Source organism: Manis pentadactyla, chromosome 6 (assembly GCF_030020395.1).
Source record: "Manis pentadactyla isolate mManPen7 chromosome 6, mManPen7.hap1, whole genome shotgun sequence".
NCBI lineage: Eukaryota > Metazoa > Chordata > Mammalia > Pholidota > Manidae > Manis > Manis pentadactyla.
The window spans coordinates 99,025,879-99,042,898 of record NC_080024.1 but is presented as its reverse complement, the minus strand read 5'-3'; the positions used below and the strand labels follow the sequence as shown (position 1 = coordinate 99,042,898).

The window sequence follows — 17,020 nt, the reverse complement described above, 5'->3', positions numbered from 1 at the left end:
CGCTATATATTACACACAGTTTGAATTTGACAGCATTGAATGTATTCTGGTAAACAGATTGTCGCCCAATGTCATCTCAGGATGGTCTGGCCTTGAGTATAAAAACCTCAACATCTCAAAAAATGTGTACAAACATATTTAGCATAATACATTTTACTTTTATAAGTTGTCTTACCTTAAGATCTAAAAGGGAAAAGCCCTTCATAGACAGGTTCACCTAAATGAGAGACCCTCATTTCTGTGCCTCAAAAGGAGCTTTAATACAACTGTAAAGCAATAACTAACATGCTGAGAAAATATTTGCAGTGTGACAAAAGGTTAACATCCTTGATACTACAGAACGCTTTTAGGTAGATTAAAGACATACTTAATAAAAAGGTAAACACCAAAGAAAATAAGAGCAATTGGGCTACCCTGAAAATGAACTAAGATATGATATGAAAAAGAACTTCCAACATCAGCACTCTCTGGAAGACTCATGCCAGAAGATGATCATCAAAAAACCCCAACAAAGATCCACGCACTGCTACAGCTGTAGATGCACTCATCCCACCAGCTCCTGGACTTGCCATGGGAATGAAGGAGATATCTAAGCTGGCCTGTGCATACAGTAAAACAACAAATTTGACTGGATCTATACTGTCAGAACTCAATCAAGAATTAGGAGATGTGCAAATTGTAGCGCTCCAAAATCTTACAACTACAGACTATTTACTGTTAAAAGAACATAAGGGATGTGAACATTCCCCAGGAATGGGTTGTTTTAATTTGTCTGATTTCTCTCAGACTGTTCAAGTTCAGTTGGACAATATCCACCATATCATAGATAAGTTTTCACAAATGCCTAAGGTGCCTAACTGGTTTTCTTGGTTTCACTGGAGATGGCTGGTAATTACAGGTATGCTTTGGTTATGTAACTATACTCCTATTATGTTAATGTGTGTGCGCAATTTAAGTAGTAGTTTAAAACCTATCCATGCTGAAGTTACTCTACAAGAAGATATGTCAAAGAAATAATCAATCTTCCCATGTTTTCTTCCGCCTGCTACTTCTATAGCTTTTCTTCTTCCTTCCTAATTACAACCCTTCAATAGAATTCATGCCTCATATCAAATTTACCGAGTATCATAATTCTTCCAAGCGGTAAAGATACCTCAAGACAAATGCTGGGCATAGAAGCTACAGGGCATAAATATGCAAAGAAATAAAAAGCTAACCATTTCAAACAATAAGGCTTCTCTCTCACTTACCAACTTTACATTTCCCTGTATGGCCCCGGAAGATGACTGGTTAGCCAGAGACGGGTAAGATTCCTCAAGGGAGGAACAACCTAAGACAGGCACAGTCGCAGGGGGGTCATCAGGTGAGAAATTGGGGATCAACAGAGGTAAGGCTCAGAACCTCACCCCCCCATTCTGAGAGAAATCTTCTGCATACGTGGATGTTTTATTGCCCTTGTCTAGCTTGGATTAACACATAGTCTACAGGCACACACCTGATCATCTACGTTTGCTCTCTTACAACACTAAACTATGTTTTCTACCTTTATCTTGTATCTACCTACCACTTTAGCATTTTATTAAAAATAATAATAATAAAGAGAGAAATGTGGTATCCACATATAAATCAAGTATAAAAACCAAATGAGTATTCATATTTGAACTGACTGTTTATAGTTCATAATGCATAAGCAAAACCGAAAGTTTCTGTGATGACTGCCCTTGTACTGTTCACTATGTAACTTATTCATTATGTAAGAATTTGTTCTCCATGTAAGAACTTGTTTGTTATGCCTCAGAAGATTGGAGACTGATGAAAATTAGGCTTGGGGTGGATTAATGATTGTGCATTGAGCATTGACTCCCCTATACAGAATTTTATTGTTGTTAACAACCATTTGATCAATAAATATGAGAGATGCCCTCACACACACAAAAAAAAGTACAGACTTCCAATGGTAAAATAAATAAGTAACCGGGATGTAATGTATAGCATAAGGAATATAGTCAAGATATTGTAACAGCTTGGTATGGTGATAGCTGGAACCTAGAATTGTCATGTATATAAATATTTTATCACTGTGTTGTACACCTGAAACTAATGTAATGTAATACTGTGCATCAACTACCCTTCAATAAAAAATAATTATCTACAAAAAAAAAAGAAAAAAAGAAAATAAGAGCAATGGATATGAACATACATTTCACAAAAGAAAAAAACACAAATGGCAAAGGAAAACAGCCAGAAAACATCAGTGAAAAAGATTCGTCTTACCAAGTCTACTACTTTCTAGAACTTCAAAATAGTAAATTGATTCTGTGAAAATGGGGTGGTTGTCGTTTTCATCCTCTACTCTGATGGGCAGCGGGAGAGGCAAGTCTGCGGAATAGCCATCTGCAGTGGACGCGTAGGCAATCAGCTGGAAAACAGGATGAAGCAAGCTCAATAGTCCATTAACAGAGATTCTGGCAAGAAAGAATGCTATGCTATCTGCTACCTCCTCTGAAAGTCTCTGCAATAGTAAAACACAATTTTCCATTCAATGCTTTTTGAATCATCAAAGCATCAAATGGAACACTTTAGGTGCAACATGTGTAGAAATGACTACACTTCAAATAAAACTTCAGAGTACAGCAAGGTCACACACAACTGAGGGACATCAAACTCAGGAATTAGTGTGAATATAGAGACTCTGATTACAGTCCTTACTCCCTCCATAATCAAAAAGTTATATTGGGGAAAACAGATACCACACTAGAGAAATCCCTACTTCATCATCTGTTAAACTAAAGCAATGACCTCCACCTGCTAACTCCCAAGGCCCTTTCTTGTTTTACTTCACAGATCACAAATTTGTAAGAGTTTTTCTAACAGACATCATTTACCAGGTTCTGCATTTCTAATTCCTCAAAGGCCATGTGGTGTCAAATAGAACATTTTTTCAGTGTGTGGTTACAACACTGAGTTGAAAATATTCTAACAGAAAACAAAGACATGAAGTGGGCATCAATCACATTTCCTTCTTCTAGGAAGAGAATCCCTCTTTCCTATGGAGAAACATTCACACAGCATTTACGATACTACACTGGAAATTGTCTGCATCCGTCCCCATTGACTATAAGCTCATCCATATCAGAATGCCGGCTTACCAGCCCTTCTATCGGTTTGATCTCCCACTTTTGCTTCCTTATCTAGTTCTCAGACATGGTCAGAGAATCATATATATGAAAGGAAGGAAGATAAAAAAAAAAAGAGCAGAAAGGGGAGAGGACCCTTCTACTCAACTGTGGCCAAGTCTTGGGGAAAGGAAGCATACCACGACCAGGGAGAGAGGGTATCTCACGAGCAAACCAACCCCTGGCGAAACACCGGAATTCCAGCACCACTAAACCTGGTGGCTCTGTGTCAGGCTCACCTAGCAGAGGTTGAGACAGAGACCAAGTATTCTGAATATCTACTTCCTCTGACTTTGAGATGCCCTCAAAAAAGAGAGGGTGGGAAAAAGGAAAGGAAGAGCAGCTGGAGAGCCAAGAGAAATGTAAGTGAATCACTTAAAGTCATTGATAGCAATGAAACTCCTACATCAAAAACATCATATTCTTCACGATCCACGGGCCGGGTGCAAAATAGATTTCCAGTGTCTCTTTCTATGAAAAACAAATTTAAAGGTTCTTGGTCAACTCCACGCCCACTTATTGAGTAGAAGATGGTATAGTTCTGTGCTGCATCCGACTGAACCTAAAAAGAAAAACACAGATGTTAAAAAAAAAATGCTGCTTTTTTAAAAATGTAGCTTATGTGTTTATAGCTTTTATTGACAACAAAACGATAATCACATTTGTCATGTCATCAATACACAGAACAGTAAAACCATAGAGCAAAAGATTCTTTTAAGTCAAGTTTAATGAAAACAATATTCAATGTAACGAGTACCCAGAGAAACCTAATTAAAAACAGCAAGGCATCATTTCCCACCTAGTGATTTGGCAAAGAGAGCAAAGGACCATAAAGCCCACTGCAGACATGGTGGAGGCAGACAGGGACCCCATGAGCTGTGGAGACAGGGAGGCCCTCCCAGAGGGTCCGGGCAGGGCCCAGCCTGGGGTGTTCAAGGAGAGCCTGCCAACCAGCTCTCAGCCAAGGGCCTTTCACGGCTGCAGAGTTTTTCTCTTATTATTATTATTAGTTCTTTAATGATTTCTAGTTTTCCTCATTATTAGGTTATTTGTGATCTCACTGTACTCACTCTTATACTTCATGAATATCTTCAATCAAATCTGTTTACTTTTAAATGCTTAAAGAGTTATTGAACCTGAACACAACTGACTCTCCGTACTGAAACACAGCCATCGGAAGGGCCGTCCAGCCTACCTGTTGAAGGAACAGAGGGAAGGGTCCCAGGGAATTCTCCTGCATGGAGCAGGGAATCGGCGCCCATCTCCTCTTGGAACGCCTGAGGACCAGTTCTTTCACGTGCCTTTTCCTCAGCACCTGAATTTAGAGAAAGAGAATTAAAGAAAAACAGCATCACTGCCTCTTTGTTGTAAAAGAGTGGGGGAGCCCATAAACCTAAGGCCTCCCGGAGGCTCCGCCCTGGGAGTTTCCATGAAGCGAAAGGCTTTTTACCTTAATTATAAGGGAAAGAATGTATCCAGACTTTAAAGTTTCCCCTAAATGAGAGAATTTCATTTTGTGCACCTTCCTAACTCTGACCAAACTTTCAGATCTGAAAAACTGTCACTGTGCTCCTAGTGTTTCTTGTTCTTTCTTACATAGAGATAGAGAGCACATTCTCTCTGCAACGATCTATAGACAGCACTTTAACTTCATTTTTCTGCTGAAACTTCATACTCTCAGAACCACAGCAAGAAACTGCATGTTCTTCACTGTTCTAACACTCTTTACTCTGTCCAATATGTGTGACTATTTAAGTTTAAATTAATTAGAATTAAGTAAAATATAAAATGCCATCCTTCCATTGCACTAGCCACATGTGAGGGCTCAGGAACCATTCCTGTTGGGCAACTGTAACGGACAGTGCAGATTATAGAATATTTCCATTGTTGCATTAGTAGTCCATTTCATTTCATGGTATACCAAGGCAGACATTTTATTTCCCTGAGAATTAATTAATAGTTTTATTAAGCATTTATTAAAATGCTGAACAGTCATTTAAAGTAACATCATCATTAACACACTTAACACCACTTAGCTGTAATCTGCTCTAAATCTTTAACCACCCTTGTGAATACTTTCATGGTGGCCATCCCCATGTCATGGACTCGAGAACCACAGTGGGCAGTCACCTACAGGATGGCCAGTACCGTGCCCGACATTCTTCTCCACATTACGCATCCACCAGGATTTCCATTCACTGAGGCTGTAAATACAACAGGGCACAACTCGTGCCCTTAAGGAACTCAGATAGACTGTCTGCACTAGTAAAAACTTGCAAACGCTGTCACAGACGGCTGACCACACTAATCGCACAATAGCGATTAGTTAGATTCAGACTGGAAGAAGCCTTCACGGAGCAGACGTCATTTAGATTTAACAAAGGAAAATCCAAAGCCAATGGGAGAAGAGAGGAAAGGAGGAAGACAGGGAGGGACAGAAAGCACACAGAGGGAAGGGAAAAGAGGAGGAAAAAAAGCCTATTTATCCCTTTGTCATCTGCAATTTTTAATGAAAGTACTTAAATGAAACGAAGAACATGCCTGAAAATATCAGTGGACTTTTAATACCTTCTTCGGACGTTCCAGGAGCACAGGTATCTCGCTCTGCGTCTGCTTCCTCGGGTCGGACAGCCGGATGGTGAACCACCTCTTCTCACCAGAGAACACGACAGCCCTGGTGGTATACACCGACCCGTCACCTAGAACTCTGAAATCCGGGTCACTCGACTGGACAAGGTCTGCAGACCCCAGGCATTCTTTCAAATTAACTGCAAGCAGAAGTTTCCAAGTTGTAAAGTAGAAATGGATGCAAAAAGAAAAGTCTTGAAAGAATTAATACAATCTTCTTCAAAATTGAAGGGGAATAAATAAGGCGATCACTCTGCATGTACCAAAATATCTTAACCAGGCTCCTTATATGTATTAAAAAATGAAAATTTTCTTTCAGTTAAAAAATAAAAATTGCTGATTATATACTTGTATGAAATAAGGTATCTTCTATGCTTCCAAAAGGCTTATAAAAATGATTTTCCTATTAAAGAGGAGTGTGTGTAGCAATCACAACAAAACTGAACTACACCCCCCCCACACATACCTGAATAAAGAACAGAAAAGTTTTCCTTAAAAGTATATCTGAGTCTTTAGGTATACCTGTTTTCAGCCAGAAGTTATACACATGGGCCCAAAGGTAATGGAGTGTATGAGTTTGGTAAATAGTCGAGTGAGAAAAATCTATCATTCACTCCTTCCCATTGGCACTTTTCTGTCACACACCAAACCCCCAGACCCACCCCTGTCCCCCACCATAGGCCCACAGTTCTCTCTGTGTTCCTCTTTCTAGCCTTCCAGGACTCTCCACTGAAACTTTACATGGGATCTGCACCCCTCTAGAATTTTTCCTAGTAAAAAGCAAAATAAGTGTTTTGAAACATGTATCAAATCCATCCCATTCTTCAACTATGTGTTTTAACAGGACCGGAACCAATACATTAGCATTCACTTGAGTAACTACCTCCCATAACACTCGCAGGTAACCCATGCACAAGGCTTTCACTTCCATCCAAACCTGTCACCCTGAAAAGCTTTAAGCAGAAGGAAGAGAGCATCTTCAGGAGTAATGACATATTTCTCTCATCTTCACATTTTCAGGGTAATGAAAACCTCCCATCTATTGTGCTAGACCTCTCCTTAAATCCTCCTCTCCTTTCTTCCTTCCCATAGGAATAAAAGTGATAGTTGTTTAATAAAATTAAAGGAGGCAGTTTATCCAGAAATGGGGCACTATGTTGAAAAAGTAAATTTGGTATCTCTGGGAAAAACTATTATCTCTTTTTAAAAAAGACCCACGATGCTTTCCTCCAATATTCCCTGTACCATATGTAAAGTCCTTCCCTTCCCAACTTCCCAACTGTTGGGAAAGCACCTTCTCAGGGCATAAATGGGTGATTCAGTTCGGTTTGGAAAGGAATGGCTCCCCTTGCCACGTTCCCCAGGGCAGCTATAGCTTCGATAAAAGTACTGCTGAGAGTCTCAGCAACTTACCTGTATCTCTCTGAAGTCCTAGAGTCATGAAAGGGTGTGTCCTGCATGTAATCCTTTATGTAGTTTTTAAATTGTTAAAACATGAATGACTACAGAAACTCGAATTAGAACATTTGCACTGGAATCAACCACAGAATTCAATGTTATGAAGAATGGAAGATATATTTAAAATTATCTTGAATTGTATATAATTATAAATAGAGCCAGGCAAATTCCAAAAGGCAAAGATTGGGTAACATGCTCTTTCCAGCATAGGTAAACTAAATTTCTGTTTTAAAAACAGTTTTGAAATGTCTCACCTCTGCCAACCATTTTGTCTGCCTCTAGTTTGGAAGGCATATTAAATATCACCTTTTTGCAGGCTTCACAACCATAACTGAAGACCTAGAATTATAAAAAAAAAAAAAAAAAGGTCACACCAATACAGTATAGAGAACAAAAGTTTCAGATGTGCAAGATAAATAAGTCTCTAGGACTGTCTAGCATAGAACCTATAGTTAACAATACTGTATTGTATACTTAAAATTGTTGCTAGGAGGGTAGATCATAGGTTAAGTATTTTTATTACAAGGAAATAATACTAAGAAATAAAAAGCGTGAGAATAAAACTTTGGAGGCAATGGATATTTTTATGGCATAGACTGTGGTGATGATTTCACAGATCTATACTTAACTCCAAACTCCTCAAGTTGTATACATTATATATGTACAGCTCTTCGTGTGTCAATCCTACATCAATAAAATGGTTTAAAAAATAGTAAAGAACAAGACCACATGATCATCTCAATAGTTGCAAGTAACTGACAAAATCCAACACCTATTTACAATTAAAACCTTCAACAAAGAAGGAATAGAAGGGAATAATGATGAGTTCAGCAAAGTTGCAGGATACAAGATCAACATCCCTTTTGATTGCAATGCCAGTTGATTGTATTACTGCACACTAGCAATAAAAAGTCTGAAAACAAAATTAAGCAAACAATTCCATTCACAACAGTGACCTATCTGCATGCATCAGAAGACATGGTCCCAAAATTCACCCAATAGATTCAATACATTCACTAGGAAAACTACAGATACGATACCCAAGACAGAGTGGCACTGGGTTAAGCATAAACATGTAGACGAATGGAAAAGAACTGAAATCCCACAAATAAGCTATTACATTTGTAGTCATCAGATTTTGACAAAGGTTCCCAGAAAGTTCAAGGCAATGAAATAGTCTTTTCAATAAAGGGTACTAATACAATTAGATAGTCTCATGCAAGAAAATTAATTTGGACCCTTACCTCACACCATATATAAAAATTAATTTGAAATGGATCACAGATCTAAGTGATCTAAGTGTAAGAACTAAAACTATTTAGAGGAAAACTGAAGAGTAAAGCTTCATTATCCTGGGTTAGGCAATGATTTCTTTTAACACCAAAAGCACTCATTGACAAATAGCACTTAATCGAATTTTAAGTTTTGATCTTCAAAAAATATAAAGTAAAATATAACCCACATAATGGCATAAAATATTTTCAAAGTACACAATAATGAAGACTTTTCTCCAAAATATGTAAAGAACCATCACAACTCAATAATAAAGAGACAAGTAATACAAAAGAAAATGGACAAAATGTTTGAGTAGACATTATCCAAAGAAATAAACAAATATCCAGATGAAAAGATGTTGAACAGCATTAGGCATTAGGGAAATGCAAATCTAAACCACAATGAGATCCCCATCAGGGTAGCTAAATAAACAAGACAGAGAATAACAAGTGTGGACAAGGATGGAGCAAAGCTGGAGCCTTCAGGCATTGCTAATGGAAATGGGAAATGGTACAGCAAGTTTAGCACAGTTTGGCAGTTTCTTAAAAAATTAAACATAAATTTAACATACAATTCAGCAATTCCATGCTTACCCACAAGAAATGAAAGCCTGTGTTCACACAAAACCTTGTACCTGAATATTCACAGCAGCATTAGTCACAGTAACCAAAACGTGGGGACAATCCACATGTCTATCAACCCATGAATGGTACAACAAAATGTGATATATCCACAAAATGGACTATTATACAATTATGAAAAGAAATAAGGTACTGATACATGCCACAAATGGATGAACCTTAAAAACATTATGCTTAGTGAAAGAAACAACACAAAAGAGTACATAACATACGATTTTTTATGAAAAATGTCCCAAAAAGACAAATACATACAAAGTAAGTTAGTTGCCCAGAGCTGGAGGTGGACATGTGGAGTGGTTGTAAATGAGCATGATTCTTTTTAAGGTGAAGGAAATGTTCTAAAATTAGATTGTGGTGATGATTGTACATTCTGTAAGTTTGCTAATATCTGTTAAATTGTACAGCTAATATGAATGAGTTTTATAATATGTAATTTATATCCTAATACAATTTTTTTCATGGTTACATTGTCACTGACATAAAAGTATTCTTTCCACACCCACCTCCACAAATTGGCAGTGAGAGGCTTCTTCAAATTCAGCAAAATAAAATCAAACAATAACCACAGAGAAATATTTCACTTCTGATAACAGACTTCTTCACAAAATTAAAAGATTTTAAGTCATGGAACATAATTATACATACATACACACACACACACACACACACACACACACACACATATATATATATATGAATAATAAAAATTCTTACACATGTATGTGCTGTAAATGTTCTGCACTTCTGTAAGATCTATCTTACCTTGCTTGAATTAAAAGAAGTAAAAGAAAACAACTCCGAAGTATAGACAAATAGGGTCAACATGTAATAGTGTTAATTTAAATATAATAAGCTGAAAAGTCACTTTCAGAAAGTCTGAATCAGATTGCTAACTGTGCCAATAAAGTGGTAAGCTAGTTGCCCTTTAAAAAAATACAACCATATTTCATATGCTCAACTGAATATTGTCCCTAGGAATATAGTTGTTATCTTGGGGTGAAAAATCATTTTATTTAATAATGTACCCATTGGTCCAAATGTGTCTTAACTCTACAGTTGAATATCTTTGAGTAGCAAAAGAAAGCCATATACTATATATTATAATTACAACTCTTTTAAACATATTTTAAGTTAAATATTTAAATCAAATAGAACACAATATAATAAATGCTCATGTGTATATCCAGATTTTTAATTAATATTTCAATTAATTTCAATTCAAACATCTCAATTTTTGCTTCATTTTTTAATTAAAATTTACAGATGTGGCCAGTCTTACACATGCAAGATATATAGGATATATGTATATTATTTTATAAAACATATATATATAATATATATACACACATATATTAAGATACATAGAAGCATGTCCAATTTCATTGGAGCATCTTCAGTAGAAATACAAGAGCATCTCCAGTTTCAGTAACTATTGCCAACTTGCTCTCCAAATTACTAATATCAACTTACATTAATGCCCTAGAATATTAGATCTCCCTATTTTTTCATATCTTCTACTCCAATTAATTTTCCTTACTCTTCAAATTTTTGCCAGTCTCATGGCTGTTGCTTTAATTCGCATTTTCTTAATTTCTAATGTGACTGCTCATTCCTACATTTATGCCACTGTCTTTTGCAAACTGTTTATTCCTCTCCTTTAGTTCTTTCTGTATTATCTTTTTATTTTTTACTTGTAGGCTTATGTGGGTTGCTTTTTCAATCTTTTAGTGGTAACTTTTGATACACGGTGCTTCAATTTTAAGGTAGTCCAAGTTATTAATCATTTCCTTTAGTTTTTTTGAAGTAGTTAACTGTATTCATCATTTCTTCTGGCTTATACTTTTGTGTATTAATAATTCTCCCTCTATTCTGTCATAAATATACAGTCTGGTATTTTCATCTAAAAATGTAAAGTTACTTCCAACTTTTAAATCTTTCACTCATCTGGAATGCATTGTGTTTGGTTCACTGTAGCTCACCTTACCTTTTGCCACATGGATAGCCAACTGATCCAAAACCATCACTAATAACTCCCCCTTTCTTAACCAATAATGATTATGCTTCATACCTGATATGCACAGTCCCATGAACACAGAATCTGCTTCTGGCTCACTGCACTATTTCAGCAGCATGTGTATTTATATCCACATCAATGCTCTATAGTTTTACTCAAATAGCTTTACTATAAATCTTGGTAGTTTGTTATGGTGACCCCAATCCCTATCATCTTCCTTTAAAGTATGTTAGTTTTTCTCAGCCTTCTTCTTATGACCAGCTGATAAATTCCATGAAAAAAAATCTTTTCAGGTTTTTTTATCCCGGAAATTGCCAATAGTTTTATACTTTTATTAGTTCTAATAGTTGGTTAAAATAGATCCCACACTATCTTAGTCCATGTAGCTAATCCTACAGCTGGAAAAATGTCAATTAGATTTCTTTCCTTTAAATCTTTAACCTCTTTCATTATTGCTATTATATACTTTATCTCATGTATACGTTTGTTAAGACCTCCAGTAGAAAGTTGAATAGAAGTAGCTACAGTGACCATCAAGGATTTGTTTCTAACTTTAAACAAAATGTTTTTACCATTTCACCATTAATTAAGATTAATTAACTTAAATAATTTAAATAATTTCTCTCTTTCATTGTTGTTACATATGCTTCATTATGAGTTCATTCTCTTATATTCCAGTTTGCTAAGAATTTGTATAGCAATAAATGTAATTTCCTACTTATTTTTAAAATAACATACAGTTGCTTTCTTAATATATTACTACGTTAAAATACAGTAATAGCTTTTCTAATGTGAAACCATCTTTCCATTTCTGGGATAAACCTTACGTGGACATGATAACCTTTTAAATATGTTATTGGTTTAGATTGCTGCTATTTTACTACTTCAAATATATGTTCGTAAGTGACATCAGCCTATGTTTTTCACGTTCACACAATCCTTATAAAATGAGTTAAAGGGAATTCTAATTCTTCTGTTCTTTAAAGCAATTTATATAAGGTAGAAATTGTTCCACACAATTATGGAAGGATTCACCTATCACAGGTCTGGGCTTGATGGATATGAAGGTGTGTGTATAAGGAGTCATTTGGCTTCCAATTCAGTGTCTTCAATGGTTATAAATCTATTTATATTACGATTGTTTTCTCAAGTCAACAGTGGTGATTTGTGTTTTGCAAGAAATTACCTGTTTTGTGTGTGTTTTCAATTGGAATGCCATTGGTATTATTATTTTTAAAACATTTGCTTCTCCATAACTGTGCCTCCTTTTTTATTCCTAATATGTATATCTGGCCTTCTCTAGTTGTTACCTGTTCAGTCTTAGCAAGTTGTGTCTATGCTTCCCAAGAACAACTTTTGGTTTCATTAATCCACTCCTTTGCTTGTTTCTTTTCCTTTTCTTTTTTTAATGTTCTTTGTAAGATACATTATAAATACAAAAGACTATATATAGTATATATGTGTGTTTTAAGAAATAACAAAATGAACACTAGGGAACTCGCCTTCGGAGTTAAGAAATAAAACATTACTATTATTTTCAAAGTCCCTATAAACCTCTCCCCATTTCATTTCTTCCTTCCCTCAACACCTAAAACTCAGGTGATGACTAATGAACGATTTTGTGTTGATAATTTAGTCCTCTGCCTCTGCTTAATTTTATCCCATATTTTCCTAAAGAAAATACAGGTTTATTTTGTCAGTTTTTGGCTTTTACCTATATGCAGTCATATGCAAATTATACACAATTAGATTTCTTTGCTCAAATTAGGTTTGTGAAAATTATCCATGCTGAGTATGTAGCTGTCGTTCACTCATTTTCATTGCTATGTAGCATATCATCCGAAAGAATGTACGATTAATTCAATAATAAAATTTTTGAAAGGGATGATATTCATATATAGATTTCAGTTAAGTCATCCTTCTTGAAACTATACTTTGATACTGTATTTGTGGGGATGGGATATATTAATAAAATTTTAAAAAGTACAGTCACCATTAGATTAGCAATGATAAACTAATGACCTTTAAAGGTGTTTCAAAAATAACTTTTGTACAGGATGCCCAATAAAGTTGCATCTTACAAAATTTTATTTAAAGATTAATGAGTCACGGATTGACTATTTGAGTTATAAAAGAATCTCTTTTAATGGAGAACCCTCCAGAGCAACTATAAATATCTGATTTATTAAACACAGAGTTGCAATCAACTCTAAGTTAAAATGTAACAAATTAAGTTTTCAAAAATTATAATATACTGCCTACTGTAGTCCTGGAAAAATTAACTGCTTTGTTTCTTTTTACAGGACTATCCATATTCTGTTAATTGTATGATAGAAAGCTTATCATACAAATCATTAAATCCTGAGAAAGAATTCTAATACCAAAAGTAGAGTGAAAATGAAAGGGCTTATCTGAGATCGCTTTACTTTTTTGTCAGTTTGTCAGTCTTATGGTAAATACATGACATAGCTTTCTAAAATGACACCATTTTCCAATAGAGAAAGAAACTAAAGAACAGACATTTATGGAAAATCTAAAAAATAAAGGGGATCACTAAGCATAATAGTCACAGATTTTTTCATCTGTCATTTCTTTTACAGACACCTGCTTCTGAAAAAGGAAATATTACCTTTCAAATTCTAAATTTTAAGATTTACCTCTTTGTATTCTCAGTACTTAGTTCATTCTAGTACGTTTCCTTCTGACCAAACCCTTTGTAAGATGGGTATTCTAGTTAAACAGAAAGTATGATCAACCTTTGGTCACTACACAGCCCATACATGGAATGCCAACTGCCAAGGGGAGCGCAGCAGGACCAGAAGTTGTGCATGGCTTACGTGTATTTAGTGATTCAGAAGGCGTTTCAGGATCTAGCTGTATCTCAGCATGAACATCAACAATCTCTTCTTTAAAAGGTAGCAGACAATGCACTGAGCTAAATATATACTAAAACTTTGACTTCCTTAAGGTCATGGTTTTAAAATAAACTACTTCTCATTTACTTCCTTTATTATATGCCTTAACCTTTTTTTCACTAATGCAAAAGATTAATAGACATTATTGTATTCTCATTTTAAAAGACGAATATATCAAACGTTATCAAAAAAAAAAGTCTGGTTGAGGAATCACATCATCTCATTAATTAGTGCTATAAAATCTGAAATGATAGAACAGTCATTTGCCAACCTAAGTTACAGGTGAGATTCACACACTCCAGGGGAAAAGGTATGTTATACTATAAAAGAAAAATATTATTTTAAGTCGTTTTGAAGAGTCCTTTCAGCAAAACGATAGATCAACTGTCCAAGTTACACCGTTTATAGTATGTAATAGATAACAATGTGTTTATTAAAGTAGATTTGATGTGGTGGACAATGTTAAACACATATTTAAAAGGATCTCATTATTTGGTCCGGGTGCATAAGACATCTGAACAACTGAGCTAATGCAAATTAGTTTCACCGCCATCCCTGACAATTTTGTTACTTTAAGAGAACCATTTTAAGAGACACTCGCTAATTTCAACAATAGTGGGATGATCTGATGTGTTTCTTTTCTAGTTTCCTCCACTCCTTTCTTTTTTACTTCCTTTTTTTCTTTTTTCTTTTCTGTGTGTGTGTCTGGGGAGGATCATTAAGACCTGTGCTTGTAATTGCTGTTTGAGTATAGTGAAGACAGAGGGGTGGGAAAGGAATGCAGATGGGGCAGAAAAGTGCAAACGGAAAGTTCCTCAAGCTGTGGGACATCCCAGCTGGAAGACTAACATGTTAAAAGTCTCCGTTTTGTGTTAAAAACTTGCTTTGAAGAGCTCTCACTTCAAACAAGCAATCTTTTTTTTTCGAGAGATCCATTAAAGTAATTATAAAGTGAAAACTGTGTATCTAGAAGGTTATGCCATTAATATTAAACTGAATAGTTGAGAGTCCTATGAGTCAAAAGAAAATATGTACAGAGCACGGTGGTCAACAGGGGTCTTAATTTACCCATCTGATCAGAAATTGAAGATGTGTTAGTAAGGGATTGCTGCTGAAAGAAACCATTCTGTGCACACTCCCCAGTATTCAAGTCTCCAGATATACCACTTAATTTAAGCTTTTAAAAAATAATCCTAAATGAGTAAGTCATATGCTATAGCTGACGGTATCTATTTAGCTTACACGCACCTTCCTGCCTCGCCACAGCCCAGTCCGCCCTCTGACCCCCGCCCTCGGGACCGTTCGCGGGGTTCCATGCCTCCCCTGCAGGGAGAGCAGAGGGCGCTGGGGGCGTACGGCCACTCTTCTCCCCACTCTCACGTTCATGTCACGGAGAAAACAGAACACTAAAGTCATGCATCTAAACATAAAGGCTGGAAACACTTTCAAATACATCACAGAAGAAAACACTGAAGCAGTTCCCGTTTGGAAAGAGTAATTTCAAAAGCTGTCTGTTCGTTGGAATAGATGCCTCGCAGGCCTGTGCGCTCGGTGATATAGCTCCTCGTCTATAAGTACATCTCGGATCGTAACCACCAGGCTATATTTCACAACTCGCTGATTGCAAAAGAGGGCAAAGCTGGCCACCCCTCGCCCTGCGTTTGGGGGCGCCGGGGCCGCCGGAGAGGCCGGGGCAGCCCTGGTCGCGTCCGTAGCCCCCGCGCGTAATCGCGCCGGCGGAGCTCCCAGTATTTCGCTTCGGTCTCCCGAGTCCTCGGGGAATTGTCCCCAACTGCCCCTCCAGGCGGCTGTGGCCCTGGGTGGCAGGATTCCTGGCCCCGAGGACCCCCGCAGACGGTGAAGAAGTACGACCACCCACGCCCCTCGCACAGCCCCTCCCCGCACTCGGCCTCCTCCGCCCCCCACGCCCCCACCAGGCCCCCAGCCCGGCCCGGCCCCGACGCGGCCTCCCCACGCCCCGAGCCCCGGGGACCCTCCCGCCCGGCCGGCACGGGAGCCCTGGCCTGGGGGCGCCCGCGGCTCGCCCCGCACGTCGGCCTTCCGCTGGCTCGGGGCTCCCGGGCGACCTCACCCAACGCCCTCCTCGTCCGCCCAAACGCGCGCCGATCGCCGGCGGAGACCCCGGCCCGCCCAGCGGCCGCACGGGCCGCGGCGGCACCCGCCCAACACTCACCGCGAGGGCCAGGAGCAGCCGGTAGAGCGGGGCGCGCGGGGCGCGCAGACGCCGGGCGGCAGCCATCAGGACCGCTTCTCGCCGCGGCGGGTCGCGGGCGCTGTGACTTCTCGCAGGCGGCCTGCCCGGGAGCGTGCTCGCTCCTGAGTCGGGCCTGGACGCAGGAGACGCCTAGCTGCCCCTCCTAGTTATTCCTCAAGTTTTATCCCCGCCGGAGCGGCTGGGGAGCTGCCCGAGCCTGCCCCTCGCTCCGCGGCCCCGCCGGCCGCTGGCCCTCAGAACGGCGGGGCGGGCGCACCCCGCTGCTTTCCCACGCCCCCGGCCGCCCCGCCCTCCCGGCGCCCGCACCCGCGCCCCGGGGCTCCCCGCACACCCGCCCACCCGGCCCGCGCTGCAGGCGCCCCCCACAGGGCTGCCCCCACCCCGGCCGACCTGACCCGCGGCCCAGCCCAGCACCCTCCCCCCGCAGCCCCGTCCCGCGACCCAGAGCGCCCCCTGCAGACCCGCTTGGAGCCCCTGACCCGGTGCCCGCCACCCCGTCTGCCTGCGAGGATCCCCGCCCCGCCCCCTGGGCGCTGGGAACACCCTTGGCGCTGGATCCCTGGATCCCCTCCTCAGCTCCTGATGAATCCTGGGCAGGTCTCCCTGTTAATACAAAGTGTATGCTTGTTTTCCAAATTCAACTGATACAGTAAGATAAATGACAGAGGAAAATCATC

General features: G+C 38.9%; 1 protein-coding gene across 2 annotated transcripts in view; it reads right to left on the bottom strand.

Annotated features, from left to right (window-relative positions):
* The window catches only part of DSC3 (desmocollin 3), a 39,606-nt gene extending 23,019 nt beyond the window's left edge, over positions 1–16,587 (bottom strand). The window contains exons 1-6 of one of the 2 annotated variants that reach the window (XM_036885920.2): positions 16,302–16,587; positions 7,517–7,601; positions 5,745–5,944; positions 4,372–4,491; positions 3,583–3,738; positions 2,275–2,419 (exon numbers count right to left, since the gene is read on the bottom strand). In XM_036885920.2, the coding sequence (XP_036741815.2) occupies positions 2,275–2,419; positions 3,583–3,738; positions 4,372–4,491; positions 5,745–5,944; positions 7,517–7,601; positions 16,302–16,367 (772 nt within the window). In that variant the 5' untranslated portion in view covers positions 16,368–16,587. The remainder of the gene's footprint in view (positions 1–2,274; positions 2,420–3,582; positions 3,739–4,371; positions 4,492–5,744; positions 5,945–7,516; positions 7,602–16,301) is intronic. The other variant, XM_036885930.2, reaches the window with a different exon arrangement.
* Between the last annotated feature and the right edge of the window lie 433 nt (positions 16,588–17,020).